The sequence below is a fragment of the Pyxicephalus adspersus genome, chromosome 1 (assembly GCF_032062135.1).
Source record: "Pyxicephalus adspersus chromosome 1, UCB_Pads_2.0, whole genome shotgun sequence".
Classification (NCBI taxonomy): Eukaryota; Metazoa; Chordata; class Amphibia; order Anura; family Pyxicephalidae; genus Pyxicephalus; species Pyxicephalus adspersus.
Window position 1 is genome coordinate 45831739 of NC_092858.1, and position 13441 is coordinate 45845179.

The window sequence follows — 13441 nt, forward strand, 5'->3', positions numbered from 1 at the left end:
CAAAGGCTTTCATGAGTTAATGCATTTTTAAGGAGGAATGGGCAGTCCCCAGGAATACCCGTCTATTGTTAATATACCGTATGTTCATTGAAGGAATTATAATACTTTACAGTTCGGGACCATTGTTATGTTTTTATTGGCATTTTTTTTCGTTTTGTTTTTTTTCATAGTGGTACTCTGGTAGCTGGGTGTTTTTACAAAGGTCTGTACACACCTCAAAACCACCAGCTGTACATCACTATGTTACATCTACAGACTTTTTAGCTGAACAAAAAGGTATTATATAACTACTGTATACCAAAGAGAATAAAATAGGTGTCATTTTTTTTTTACAAAGACATTTTTTTAGAAAAAAAAATTAGGCTGGCTTTATTTGTGGAAACAATGCCTGCAATGTATGGTAACTGGACTGAGGTTAGAGCATGAAAAGCAAAAAAAGATATAAAAGCCTAACAAAATACGTAGCCAAATCACAGCCTTTTACAGAGCGGACACTGTAGAAATTCCTAAAGCTATTGATGGATTCCAGTAACAAGAAATGTGACCATTATTTTAAATTTTTTCCAGAACTCAATGAAAACATATTTTTTCATGACCTGACTAACTGGTAGATAGAATTTGCCATCTCCCAGAAAAGAAGCCATCAGGCAGAGTGTGTATTCTGGTATCTGGACTGATGTTCATATAGACTGGCAGGCTTAGTTATCTCCAGCATCTGACAACATAGTCCTGGGCAAGGGCTTGTGTCTATATTTTAATGCCTTGTTAAAGAAATGAAGAAAAAAATTACTTTCTGCTATAATCACAAAATTTGTGTTTATTGACCAAACCAACAGCAGCTATGATTTAATAAAAGGGTTTTCACTTTTTAAACTTGTCATATTGTTACTATGGAATGAGCAAACAAACAGGCTTGGCTGTGGATTCAGTATTTGTATAATTACAAGTGAGATTACTCCATCAACAAAGATACACTCATTCATTCACAGCACGAATGAATGTATCTCAGCCAATTACATGGGGTGGAGAGAGCTTGCCCATACAGAATTAATAAAGCCTGCTGGAGACCTATGAATCTGCCATCAGGCAGAACTTCAGCTGACCTAGAATGTAATTGTAATAAAAAAAAAAGAAACATTTCTATGAATGATCAGGCTGGGGGGGGGAGCATTAAATAAAGTATATTAATTAGTACATAGCACATTAAGACATATAGCTACACAATAACATAATATGTTTGCTACTGACCTACATTTTTTCATACTGCAGTTACATGACAAAGATTGGTCAGCAACCTTAACCCAAACTGTAAAAGAGAAATAAATAAACAGAATATTTTGCCTTCGCTGGTTACTTCTGTCTTCCTTTATCAGCATGTTGATGAAAATATTAAAGAGAACCTGTTTTCATTACAGACCTTATTTAAGACCAAGCAACATCATCGGTAGGTCTTTGTATTTCTCTCTGACATGCAGGCAGCTCATTGCTGGTGAAAGGATTTGGCAGGGAGCTGTACATAGGTTTCTATAAACAGGAAGCTGTGGTAACATCCATATGTAATACTATTTGAAGAACTTTACCACTGTTCTCTGTTTCTTTATATATAATAAGGATTAGTGACCAATGGCCAATTTTACTGTTCTGCAATCAGTGATATGCATAGTGACAATTTTAAATAAACTACTGTACAACGGTTTATTAAGTCAATAAATGAGTAGTAAAATGCACTTTAATAAAAATAAATCAAAATAACAGAATGGTGGACAAAATGGGGAAATGTATAACTACTATAGACTGTATAGGGTCTATTTTACAGAGACAGAAATGATGTACTTCAGATTCTTGCTTTGTTTCCAGCTCTGCTATAAAAGCTATTCCTAAATGCCATGAACACACCAGGTCTTATTTTTGTTCAGTCAGTCCTAAAATCAATTTGTAAGATGAAAATAGGAATTGTTGCTTCCATTATAACAGCAAATGGTCAGAAAAGCAATGTGCTGATAACCCATCTAAATTTTACCCTTTCAAAATAGTTTTCACCTTTTGTTTGAATTTTCTTAAAAGAAAAAAAAATATTTAGTTTATAGTTGGTCTGTGGGTAACCTGCACTGAGGGAATAAGGCATCTTCCAATGCTCTCTTCTATTTCTGACAATGCTAGCTTTCTGGCTATTATAAATCAGCTGGTCTGATTGTGTGTTCATTTTCTAACTACACTTAACTTTCTGGTCTCTACATTTGTTCCAGGTCAGGGACACAGCCAGAGAGAAAAGAAAATAGTCTAAAGAGGGGGATCAAAATGTCAGTTCTAATATTTCTCTGTACGTGAAATGTTCCGACACCCTTTTTTCATTTATTGCCCAGCTAACCTTTAAATACAAAGACTGCCCAAAACAGGAAAAGCCAAGAAATATGTGTAAAACCCATATTATCACATGTTATTCTGGTCTTGGTAGGTAAGGAATGGCCCATGAATTGACTGTGTTTAGGAGAACTGGCAGTGCACGCAAGCCTTCTAATGACATAGCATTACTGCACCTGCTGCCGTCAGCCCACTAAGGACGGATCAATGTATTGCCTTGCAAACTGTAGAATGACGTTTCAGCTAAAAAGGCCGATGGGTCTTACAATGTTGTCGTTCAAGATTTACAAAGCAGTGTTTGGCCACTCGGAAGCTTTTCTATACATGTTGTGTGCTTTTTTTCTCTTTTCCACCTCTCCCCATAACAATACATCTGCACTGTGTAAAGGCTCCTCCTGCATTCTTTCCTTAGTGAGTTATGAGCAGTAACAATAGCACCGTGTAGTCTGTACAGGTGATTCTAACAGACTGGTTTTACAGTAAGTAAAAAAACACACACAGTTTAAACCCTATTACCTTGTATCTATCAGACCTGCCCAAGTCTACTTTTAAACATGTCTGCATTCTTATAATACATGTGAAAGGTTGCCAAGGTGAAACAGTTCCATAACTACACCTTTTTTGTAATATACCTGTTTAATATTGCCAGAATATTTATTTAGTTTATTGCCTGTATTTCTGCTCCTGCTTTCACCAGCATACTATCCAGAGAGTATAAATTGTAAGATTTTTTATTTATGGTAAAAATGACTCCTTAGTATTTGTTTTACAGAAAATATGACTATCAATAATTTCCTATATTCCTATTCTAATTTCCTATATATATATATATATATATATATATATATATATATATATATATATATATATATATATATATATATATATCTCCTATATAAGGCAGTGGCAGGCATCAGCCTTATCTGTGTTACTTGCTCCAAAAAAGTCTGGGCCATGTAAAGTTATTAGAGACACTCACAGTATATTCTATTAGGAGCTAAACTGGTAATAGGGAACACTGTTTTGCAACACAAGGCTATTATAGTGTACCGTTTTCCTGAGAAATCAAACGGACAGCTGCCACATTTAAAGCAAACCTATCCTCACCATTCCTTTTCACCAATATTTTGGCATGGTCCCTACATGTTGCTCGATGCTTCCAATCACCAATCTTCCAATTCCAATCATGGTACCAATCACCAAATATACCTAGTATTCTGGACAATTGCACTACCCAGTGCAGGCATTTTCAGATTCTAATTTTGTATGGCTTATAATGTCTACACAGCTGGGTCAGAGCATCTAATAGCGAACCAGCTTTCTGACAAATTGACCTACCTTGTCACTATGTCCTACCTGCAGTGCTAAATCCTGCCATTGTGCCAGATGTTAATCTCGTCTTCTTAGTGCCTAACTTTAAAGCCTTGTTTTCAAGTGGCTAAAGCTTACCACCCCCGTGCTTCTTGGTGCTTAACCTTGCCCTCTTCCTTACTAATGCACAACCTTAATCCGCCTCCCTATATACTCCCCCCCCCCCCCCCCCAACTAATGCCTAAACCTAAGCCAAAAAATAACCTACCCAAACGCTAACACTTCCAATTACAGCTCAACTGGTTATTCTGACAGAACAAAGAACATTATTTTTTTTTTTTTTTTAACTATTTTTATTGAGGTTAAATTACACAACTGAGACATTATTTCCAGTTATATTGTATAATAAGGGATCAGTAGTGACAATGCTAGCTACACTGGAACAAGTACAGATATCTGTTTTTGAGTTGGAAGAAAAAGACTTTATCCGGGTTAGCTACCAATCAGTAAGTCTTCCTCAAAAGTGTCAAAAACCTGTGCCTGTGGTGGTCCTAATTAAACTACACGAATGCATCAATCTAGCCAAAGTGTGGCTTCTCAGAGAGCACCCCAGGAAACAGGAAATCTGAAAAAAAGATTATGGGATTTGAAGATCCCCTTCCAACAATCAAGTTATTTTTAAAGAACAAGAAACTAGGCATAGAAAGTTTTCTTTTATTTTTTTGGCTGGGGAGTATTGCCTTAAATGTTCTTTACCTGATCACATAATTTTCAGGGCTACATGCACATTTCAAATTTTTGTTGTTGGAAATGATCTTTAGTCCTCTTTTTCAGCAACAGAATGAACAATCACCGTTCATACAGCAGTATTCAGTTTTTTTAGAGGAGAGGAAATTGCAGCAGTTGTGCCTGGTCTATCGCTAAATGACTTCAGGGGATTGCCATACACATCCTAGATTTTTGCCCAAGATGATCACAATTGTTTGTCTCACGAAACAATTATCTGATTTGTGTTATGTAGCCCAACAGCACAACTGATTGACCCTGGAGTTCCAATCCTAAAATACTGAAGTTCATTATAAGTGACGTGTGCAAGCATATAACAATCCACTGTGCTTGCCAAAACAATTCTCCAACAAAAGCAGGGAAAGGTCTGCAATTTGTTTATGAACTGACAGCCAACGTTTTTTGTAATAAGGGTGTTAAAAAAATAATAAATTATTGTACATTACATTTGAAAGTATAAGAGGAAGGAAGTATGAAAAAGTTTTCTAAAAACAGTTTGAACAAAATCAAACCAGAAGGTAATGATCTTGAATCAAACATATTTTACTATGGATAATTGTCCATTTGCATTGAATACCAAATAAACATAAACCCAGAGTATTCTACTTTTTGAATACATGAGACAAATAGATCAACAAATGCAAACATCTCCCACAATTTTTTTTATAAGTAATCCTAGGGGTTAAGAAAGGTTCATTACCAACAGCAGCAGCTACACCCAGTTTCAGATGTACATGATCTGGAGTGTTTAGACCGATGTACAAGGCACCTCAGACAAAACAAGATCTACTGATAACACAGAACTGGCACATTCTTTCTCACGCCATGTAATTGCATGTTTCCACACCTTCACTCCAAGTTACTTTAATCCGCCACACACGTATATGACTGCACTTTAAACAAAGACTAAACAAATTACACTGCTGTATGCATTCTGCAAATATTCTAAGTAAAAACTATACAATTTTTCCTGTTTTTAAGAAGTTTTCCACAAATAGAGGAGATACAAACATTTATATACTCATAAGCCTGAACAGATGTTGTAAGAACACAATATCAAGCTAAAACTGATGAATTTCTACAAGCCCTATTACGGCCTGTTTTAAGGATAACGTCTGACTACAACCGTGTGTGTGTGTGTATATATATATATATATATATATATATATATATATATATATGATTTTAGCCCCACACAGAAAGCAATCTGAGAAAACCAACCATGTTAACAAAATCTTTATGTACATATGGGTATTCTGCACCTGATCTATCAACGTTTTGGAATAAAGCAGAAGCTAGGATAGTTCTGCAATCGCCTTTCCATAACATGGTGCAATATGGCTACACAGGAGCAGCTCCAGGTCTACAATACTGCAAATTTTATGAAAAAAAATCATGATGAAATCGATTTAGGCTACGCTCTTATCTGTGTGAGAAATGTGGTAAATTCTAGTCATGTTTTACATGTATTACACCAATGATCTATGAACACAACACACAGAAGTGTAAAGGCACCCTCATAGCCATGCAGGATTTGCATGGCCATTAGTGATTGTATATACAAGCCAGTAAACCATAGCAATCACAAAATGCTGTACATACTATACATGTGCAGTAAGGAAGGAGCCCTTTAGTGATCCAAACAAGGAGTAGCCTAAAGCATTTTGCCCCTTACACCATCACCAGGTTATCTCACAGTTGCACCACGCAAATGCTCAAATTACATAATGACCTCTCAAAAAAAAAAGGAAAAGGTTATAGTGGTCCTTTACTAGTGGTCATATATATATCCTAGTCAGTACTGCTGACATTGCAGCAGGGACTACAAATTTATATGTCTGTCTATTCTGCCACAGGAAATTAGTCTGCATGGTTGTTTTTATGCTACATCCAGATATCAGAAAAACCAATGCATCAGCCTGGATCAATGAGTGAAATGGATACACCAAAGGGAGCACATTCCTCTCCCTCCACTAGGTATACACCAGAAAACTATCAAGGCATGTTAGAAGAGACAGATTACAAGCCTGAAGAATGAGGATGCAGATAAAATCCTATACATCTTTTCGATAACATACCACCACGTACATCAATCAGTATTATGTATGGATTCTACAATGGGCACATTTATATTCTTCCTGTGCTAGTACAAATCGTAACACACAAGTAAACATCTCACAGAATCAAGCAACTCCTAGTCAACAATTTAGGGCTGTGTGCCTGCTCTGCGATTGAAACCCAACCTTTAAGGACCTGTTTTGACACGTTTAAATGCCAGGATTCCAGACAAAGAATAGAAGCTTTGTTCTGTACAGTTGTGGTGTGTGGTATTTATGGCAAAAGGAATATCGCCCTCAGCAACAGAATGCTAAAACATGCAGGTGCTACTACATGCACTGCTCCAGAGGTAGCTTAATTAAACTTGATGACTTCAAGTGAGCCCTAAATGACCTTAAAAAGTTCAGTGGAACATAGAAATAAATGGCAAACTTACAGCAAAGAACGAAAATGACTGTTTGGCCTAAAAAAGCAAAGAACGAAAATGCCCTTCTACCTGCCTAAATACTCAGGGTATCTGTAAAAAAAAAGTTTCAAAAAAAAAAAAAAAAAAAACACTGAGCGGTTCTTTTTAGTACTAAAATGTAAATGCTGAAAAAAAAATTACAATCTGCTATAATCCAGAAGAGTTCATAACTTGACTAAAAATTGTGGGGGGACATATATTACAGTGTCTTTCTATGTATTTTAGCAGAAATCAGAACCAATATGTATTTCTACGTATGTGAACAGAAATCAGAACCAATGCTCTGGATTAACCATGTTTAGAGGGAAAATAAAGTAAAGGCTTCTGCCTTCTCACCAACCAGCAATAAGTGTGCAACTACGAGTTCTGTCTGGTAAATAACAATAAACTTCTCTTATTTACACACTTTTTGTTAAATATATCATCTGTATTATCTCAGGCTTTTCTAATCTTGGTCTACAGAATATTTAACCTTCATGTTGTAAAAATGTAAGAATGGCAGATACTAAGTAGTAGAAAAAAACAAGGCAGGGCTGATGACGCTTTACATATAATTGCTGTTGTCAGCCTACATACGCCTTGACATATGCTTTTAAGCCCCTCTCCGGGCACAGAAAAAAACCCACCACATGTTCTACCAAGGCAGTCACTTGACTTCTTTTTAATTCAGTTTTCTTTAATTACATTGTTGTATATTGTGAAATGAAAGGAATTTATTCATGTAGATTTGTAAAGCTTCAACTAAGTCTGCTCAAAGTAATCCTGTGCTTCACTCATGCTGAGCAAAGTAAAAGGTTCAGTTTTAGGCCATGCTCCCTAGCAGAACGTCTTCTCTGCAACTCCATTTAGCTGTTTGGAACATGCTAAACAGCCTTACCGGAAAAAAGTTGGAGTTACCCATGTCAAAGTGACAATATGCTGTGAAATGCACCTCCATGCACCAGAATTATAGGGTAGTTTTTTCTTGCCATGGGAGCTGAACAGAAAGTTGTAATATAAGGTCTGCTGGGGAATGGGCATTAAAGCAAACTTGTGATTGGCCATGCATGGTAGCACAGATTTGATTTGAGGTGGTTTCAATAAAGAGGAAACAAAATGTTTCAAGCAACTGTAAACAATTGTTCTTGTTTTCTAAGATTCCTTCCCTGAATGGGTGTAAAAGCACCAAAAACAACATTCTTAACTCAAATTTCCCAGCTAGCATAATCCCAGTTTATCCCTGATCTGTTTATGGTATGTGGGCTGAAGGATTTACCTAAATAGCCCCCATTATTTTACTCCATTTATTTTTACACTGACTAGCTAGACAACAGACCACTGTAAGGAAGTGAAAATGAGGACTTGGCTGCAGAAATAGAGCTCTCCTTGTAACAAGCTTTTGATTCACACTTCTAAGTAAGAACTGTCCTTGAAGTTAACAACTGAGGAAATAATTGTGTTCATTACATTTTTTTTTAAGCGTTGTCTTTTGTATTTTGCATAAATCCTTCAGCTAATGGAATAATTAAACCACTTAATAGTTTTTTTTTTGTATAATACAAAACACATCTAGCACATCACCAAAAGAAAAAACACTAAAGTCCTGAATATATAAAATGCGGTATACAATCATGGGTAAAGTTTTTCTCAAGCCTTGTTCCCAAACATTGGGATTGATGTATGGATAGTGTAGAAACTATTTCATGTTATCCACAGCACCCAATCACAATCCTTCACTCACTTAACTGTAATATGGAAATAACAGCTGGAGACTTACAAAAAATGTATCTATAGCTTCCTTGTCTCTTTTGCTACTCCTTGATTACCTTCACCTCTAGACATAAAGCCCTGGAGAGATAACTAGATTTCCTCACTATAGAGGATGTTCATAATTGTCTTGGATGAAAACCTAACATCAGAAGCCCCACACGATCATTTTGCAATCTATTGCGCTGTGTAACTAAATGACGGACCATTAATAAAAACTATCAAAGTGCTTCCAGCAGGGGCTTCTTCTAGCTTGTTCTCCCCTTTCCCCTTCCATACAACGTAAAGTGCTGCCTGGTCTTGTATAGGGATAATTTTTAACACCGTCACCCAAAACAAGGCAATAACTGAGCTCATCTCCTGTCCCAACTGAAAAAATAAGTGGACTGCCCAATCCAAAAGACAACGCTCTAAAAGAGAGGGGCAATCTTTCCAGCTACAGCACAGGCAACAAGAAAACTGTAACAGGGAATGTAATCATTCCACACACTTTTTATAGGTTTTAATTCGGACTACTCTAAAACATATATATTTTGGCAATAATTATTAAAGGATTCATTAAAAGCCACCATAAGACCTGGGTATCATCACTGACTCAAGTGCTCCTAATATTAGATCATCTGTGTGAGTTATATTGGGTATGAAATTGGGAAACAAAAGATGGTGATAATCCTGATGGATATGGTTAAAATTTTCCATCCATAAAGATCGGAGTAAAATATGTTCATTCTTAGTATACAATGGATGACTTAACAATACTAATACTCACCCATGATTTAAGGTGTTAGTGTCTACAGTAAACAATGTACCCAAAAACATTACAGCCAACGGATGGCATTTAAATATTACCAACTTCTGTTCATAAATTCACACTTCTGCAGTACACCGCTATCCCAAGACTGCACTGGTGGCTACTCCACTGCCAACTTGACCTACTGTGAACTTAATGCCATAGTATGCAAGAAAATATTTTCTTTGTAACTTATCGATATGACAGCATAGGAATGTAAGCATTCATTGGGAAACAAAAGGAAAATGTTCATGGCCAGCTTCAGAAGCGTATTCCAAATCTACAACACCAAGACTTACTCCCACGTATCTTGGCAGAACAAATTTTAACAAATCTACAAGTATGTTTATTTAATGACATTTCACAATACATAATCCCTAACACTAAATGAATATTTCAGGAGCTGATAAAAGTTAGTAGTTAAGTACAATTACTTCCTTACATGGACCAGAAAACTGAGCAAGTATGTGGATTTTCTAAAATATGGGAAAAATAACATTATATTATATATACACACATACATATACACACACACACACACACACACACACACACACACACACACAGAGAGAAGATAAAGCCTTGAAAAAATGGAGTAAACTGAGTAGCCCACACATGCTCCAAAGAGAGAAAAAAAGTGAAACTGTGATATCCTAAAAGCTGTATATGACAGCTGTGAAAATGTCTGTCTAGCCTGTCCTTTAGCTGGGATCCATCATCAAAATGAGGTCTCAGATTGCTCAAGGCAGCCTGATCTCATGGTTAGCCCATGTGTGCAATTTAATAGCAGTACAGGCAAAAGACGATTTGCTTTTTTGAAAGCAGAGATGCCGATTACAGACATTCTAAATTTCTAATAAATGGATGCAGCTTAACCTGGACTCAAACCCAACCAACATATGAGACAACATTCTGGCTTCTGATATTTTCTACATATCTATCACAACAAATACAAAACAATAATTATATTAGTAAATGGGACAAATAACATGTAGACACTTATAAAACATGGTGCTAAAAGAATATTGCTACTTAATGTTTAAAACAGTAATTCTCAACCTTTGTAACACAGGGAACCCCTTTAAACTAACTCTGAGGTCCCCGGGGAACCCCTGATATAATTACTATGTCCACAGCTCACAGTATATTAGTGTGGAGGTCAGTGGGAAGAATGTCACCCTGACAGATAGCCAAAAAGATCATTGCTGTCCAGTAAACTGACCTGAGAGTCACAAATTGCTCAAGGAACCCCTGGCAACCTCTGGAGGAACCTTGGGGTTCCATGGAATCTGTCAAACACTGGTTTGGATGGTTAAAGAAAGCAGAAGCCTATTGGATTATTGCTTTTGAAATGTAAATGAATTGTGATGGAAATGAATGTAAACAGTTAAAAATGTTATTTGTGTGTTTGATAAAGCCCAAAAAACACCTAAATGAAACTGAAAACAATCAGCCACCGGAATGGTAACCACTCAGCAAAACTTCTGAGATGGAAACCAGGTGTTGTCACGTATGAGTAGAATTTATATTTCATGTAAAGCAATACACAATCAATGCATTTTCATTGAAAGCCATAAATGTCACCATTTCTGGTAAAGACACAACTATTCACAGCAGCCACAATGTTATTTAGGTGTATGTGATGCTAAGAGTCACCAGAAATATTAAATTTCTGTCTGTGAAAAAACAAGAACATTCACCCCAGAATTTGATAAGCGCATATTAAGTATGTCACTTCATGCAACTTGTATACACCGCCATGTTTAACTTCTAACAAAAGTACCCAAGTTATGTAAAACTCAACACTACAAACTACACTGAGAGATATGAAATCAATACAAATATTATTAGGGTGAGCATTTATGTGTTCTAAAAGCAACAAAGCGGCACAACATTTCATAGTATAGTACAGCGGTTCCTCCTTGGAGGTCTCAAAACACTTTTGTGGATCTGCAGTGCTGAGTATCTCCAATGTAAAACCTGGAGCTTCATTCATGTCTAAGGTCAGGAACATATTTTGTTCCTTGAAATGTTGACTTTCCTTTAAAATGAAGCAAACTACTGGTGACTGTTTTCTGTTTTCATTAAATCATTACACTGGGGATTCCTTCCGTACTTTACCATATCACAACAATGTTCTCTCGACCTATCCCAGGATTGAGATTATGAAAGGAGCGTACAATCCATTCTACTATAAATACAAGTGTATGGATCGCAGATCATTAAGCGGCTGATTTTGCCTCTCCGGGCACACTGAGACTATGAATCCCATGTTGGGTTGGTGAACCCAGGTGCAGGTTCTCATCCAGGACTAATCAGGGTCACCGGATAGGAAACAGAAGTATGTGATGTGTGGAGGTAATGGCAGGATCCTCCTAGGTTTGGGGTGAGTGTGGGTTAGATGTGTATTGTATATATATATGTGTGTGTATGGCTCCTGGGATCAGTGTCTGTGGCCTAGAAGGTGCTGTACACCCAGCAGAGCCCTCTGATCACCCCAGTACCAGGAAGGATTGTATACTCGTGTATACACAGGCTGGGCAATCACTTCCCTATGTTGTGGAGCTCACCTACCTACCCTGGTAAACAGCAGCACCCCCTGCCGGGCGCCTCTATGAGCAGCACCCAGCCTGCCACCTGCACATAGTGAGTGAGGGAGGCGCACAGCAGCCATGTACACTCCATCATGTACACACAGTGTATAGGTAACCTCCTCCCCTTCCTCAATGTCTGCACCCTCCTCCGGCTCTCCGCGGACTCCGCTCCCCCGTATACACACACACACACGGTATTCCCCCTCCCCTCGCTTACCGTCTGTCAGACTGGGGCCGCCGAACAAGAGGACATTGATAGCGACAAAGAGGAAGGCCGGCAGCTCCGCCATAGTAACCAGCGCACGGCTACCACTAACTGCGCGACCACAAGCAATCCAGACAGAAGAGCACTACGGGAGCGCGCCGCACAGCTCGGCCTCCTTTCACCTGTGGGACGCAAAGTCTGCGCCTCAGACCTCGTTCCAAGCGCGCCCCGCCCACACCTCAAAGAGTAGAGCGTGAGTGTGGATTGGTTTTCCGATAAGCCCCGCCTATTCCAGCAAGAGGGCGGAGTTGGGACTGATGACGTCAAGCAAGAAATCTTTTGTTTCGACTCGGTGGGCAGCGCGTATTCGGGTCGTGTGTGGACGCGCCTTAAAGGGGCAGTGTAGGCTGGTGCTGGCTGTCTGCCGGCATTTAATAAAGCGCCTGGCTGTCTGGGCCCTGCCTGCAAATAGACTCATGGCCGAGTCTGCTGCACCGGGGGCGACTAAGGCCACACCGGGGGCTCTGTGTGCCCTGCTGCTCCCAGGAGTGTGTGCTACTATCCCCGGCTTATATTACTGCAGCTGCCAGCAATGGCTTTTATGTGTAGGGGGGATTTATATAGAAACACAGGGGGGGCTGAGGAAGCTGTGTGATGTAATACATGCTGGCAGGTCAGCTGTGGGGTTTTTAAAGTTTCATGTTTTATACCAAGGTGAAGAGTTACCCCTGCCAGGTCATTGAATGGTGTCTGTGTACCCCAGAGGAGATTTCTCCTCACTTCCTGTCCCAGGGACATAACAGGAAATCAACAGAAATCTCCCTAACTAAATCAAACTCAGGCAGACGTTATCAATGCAAAATGTGCTTTTTGTGGAAATACATTTTTAGATTTATCCCTACTGAATGACAATGGTCACCTCATCTCTTCAAGTTATCAGTCAAGGAAGATGGGACTTGATATATATAACAGCCTGATAGCAGCTCTAACCCAATGTTTCTCAACTTTCTCAAGACACGGGAACCCTTGAAATACCTTTCGGCTCTCCTGCTATAAATACTATACCCTCAGATCACAGTATATTGAAATAATCTCCCCCCCTAGAGATAGTCACACGGATCACT

General features: G+C 38.4%; 1 protein-coding gene across 1 annotated transcript in view; it reads right to left on the minus strand.

The window, feature by feature from the left end:
- ACVR1B (activin A receptor type 1B) overlaps positions 1-12509 on the minus strand; it is a 29912-nt gene extending 17403 nt beyond the window's left edge. Inside the window, exon 1 of the mRNA XM_072409696.1 lies at positions 12330-12509. Within this exon, the coding sequence (XP_072265797.1) occupies positions 12330-12402 (73 nt within the window). The 5' untranslated portion in view covers positions 12403-12509. The remainder of the gene's footprint in view (positions 1-12329) is intronic.
- Between the last annotated feature and the right edge of the window lie 932 nt (positions 12510-13441).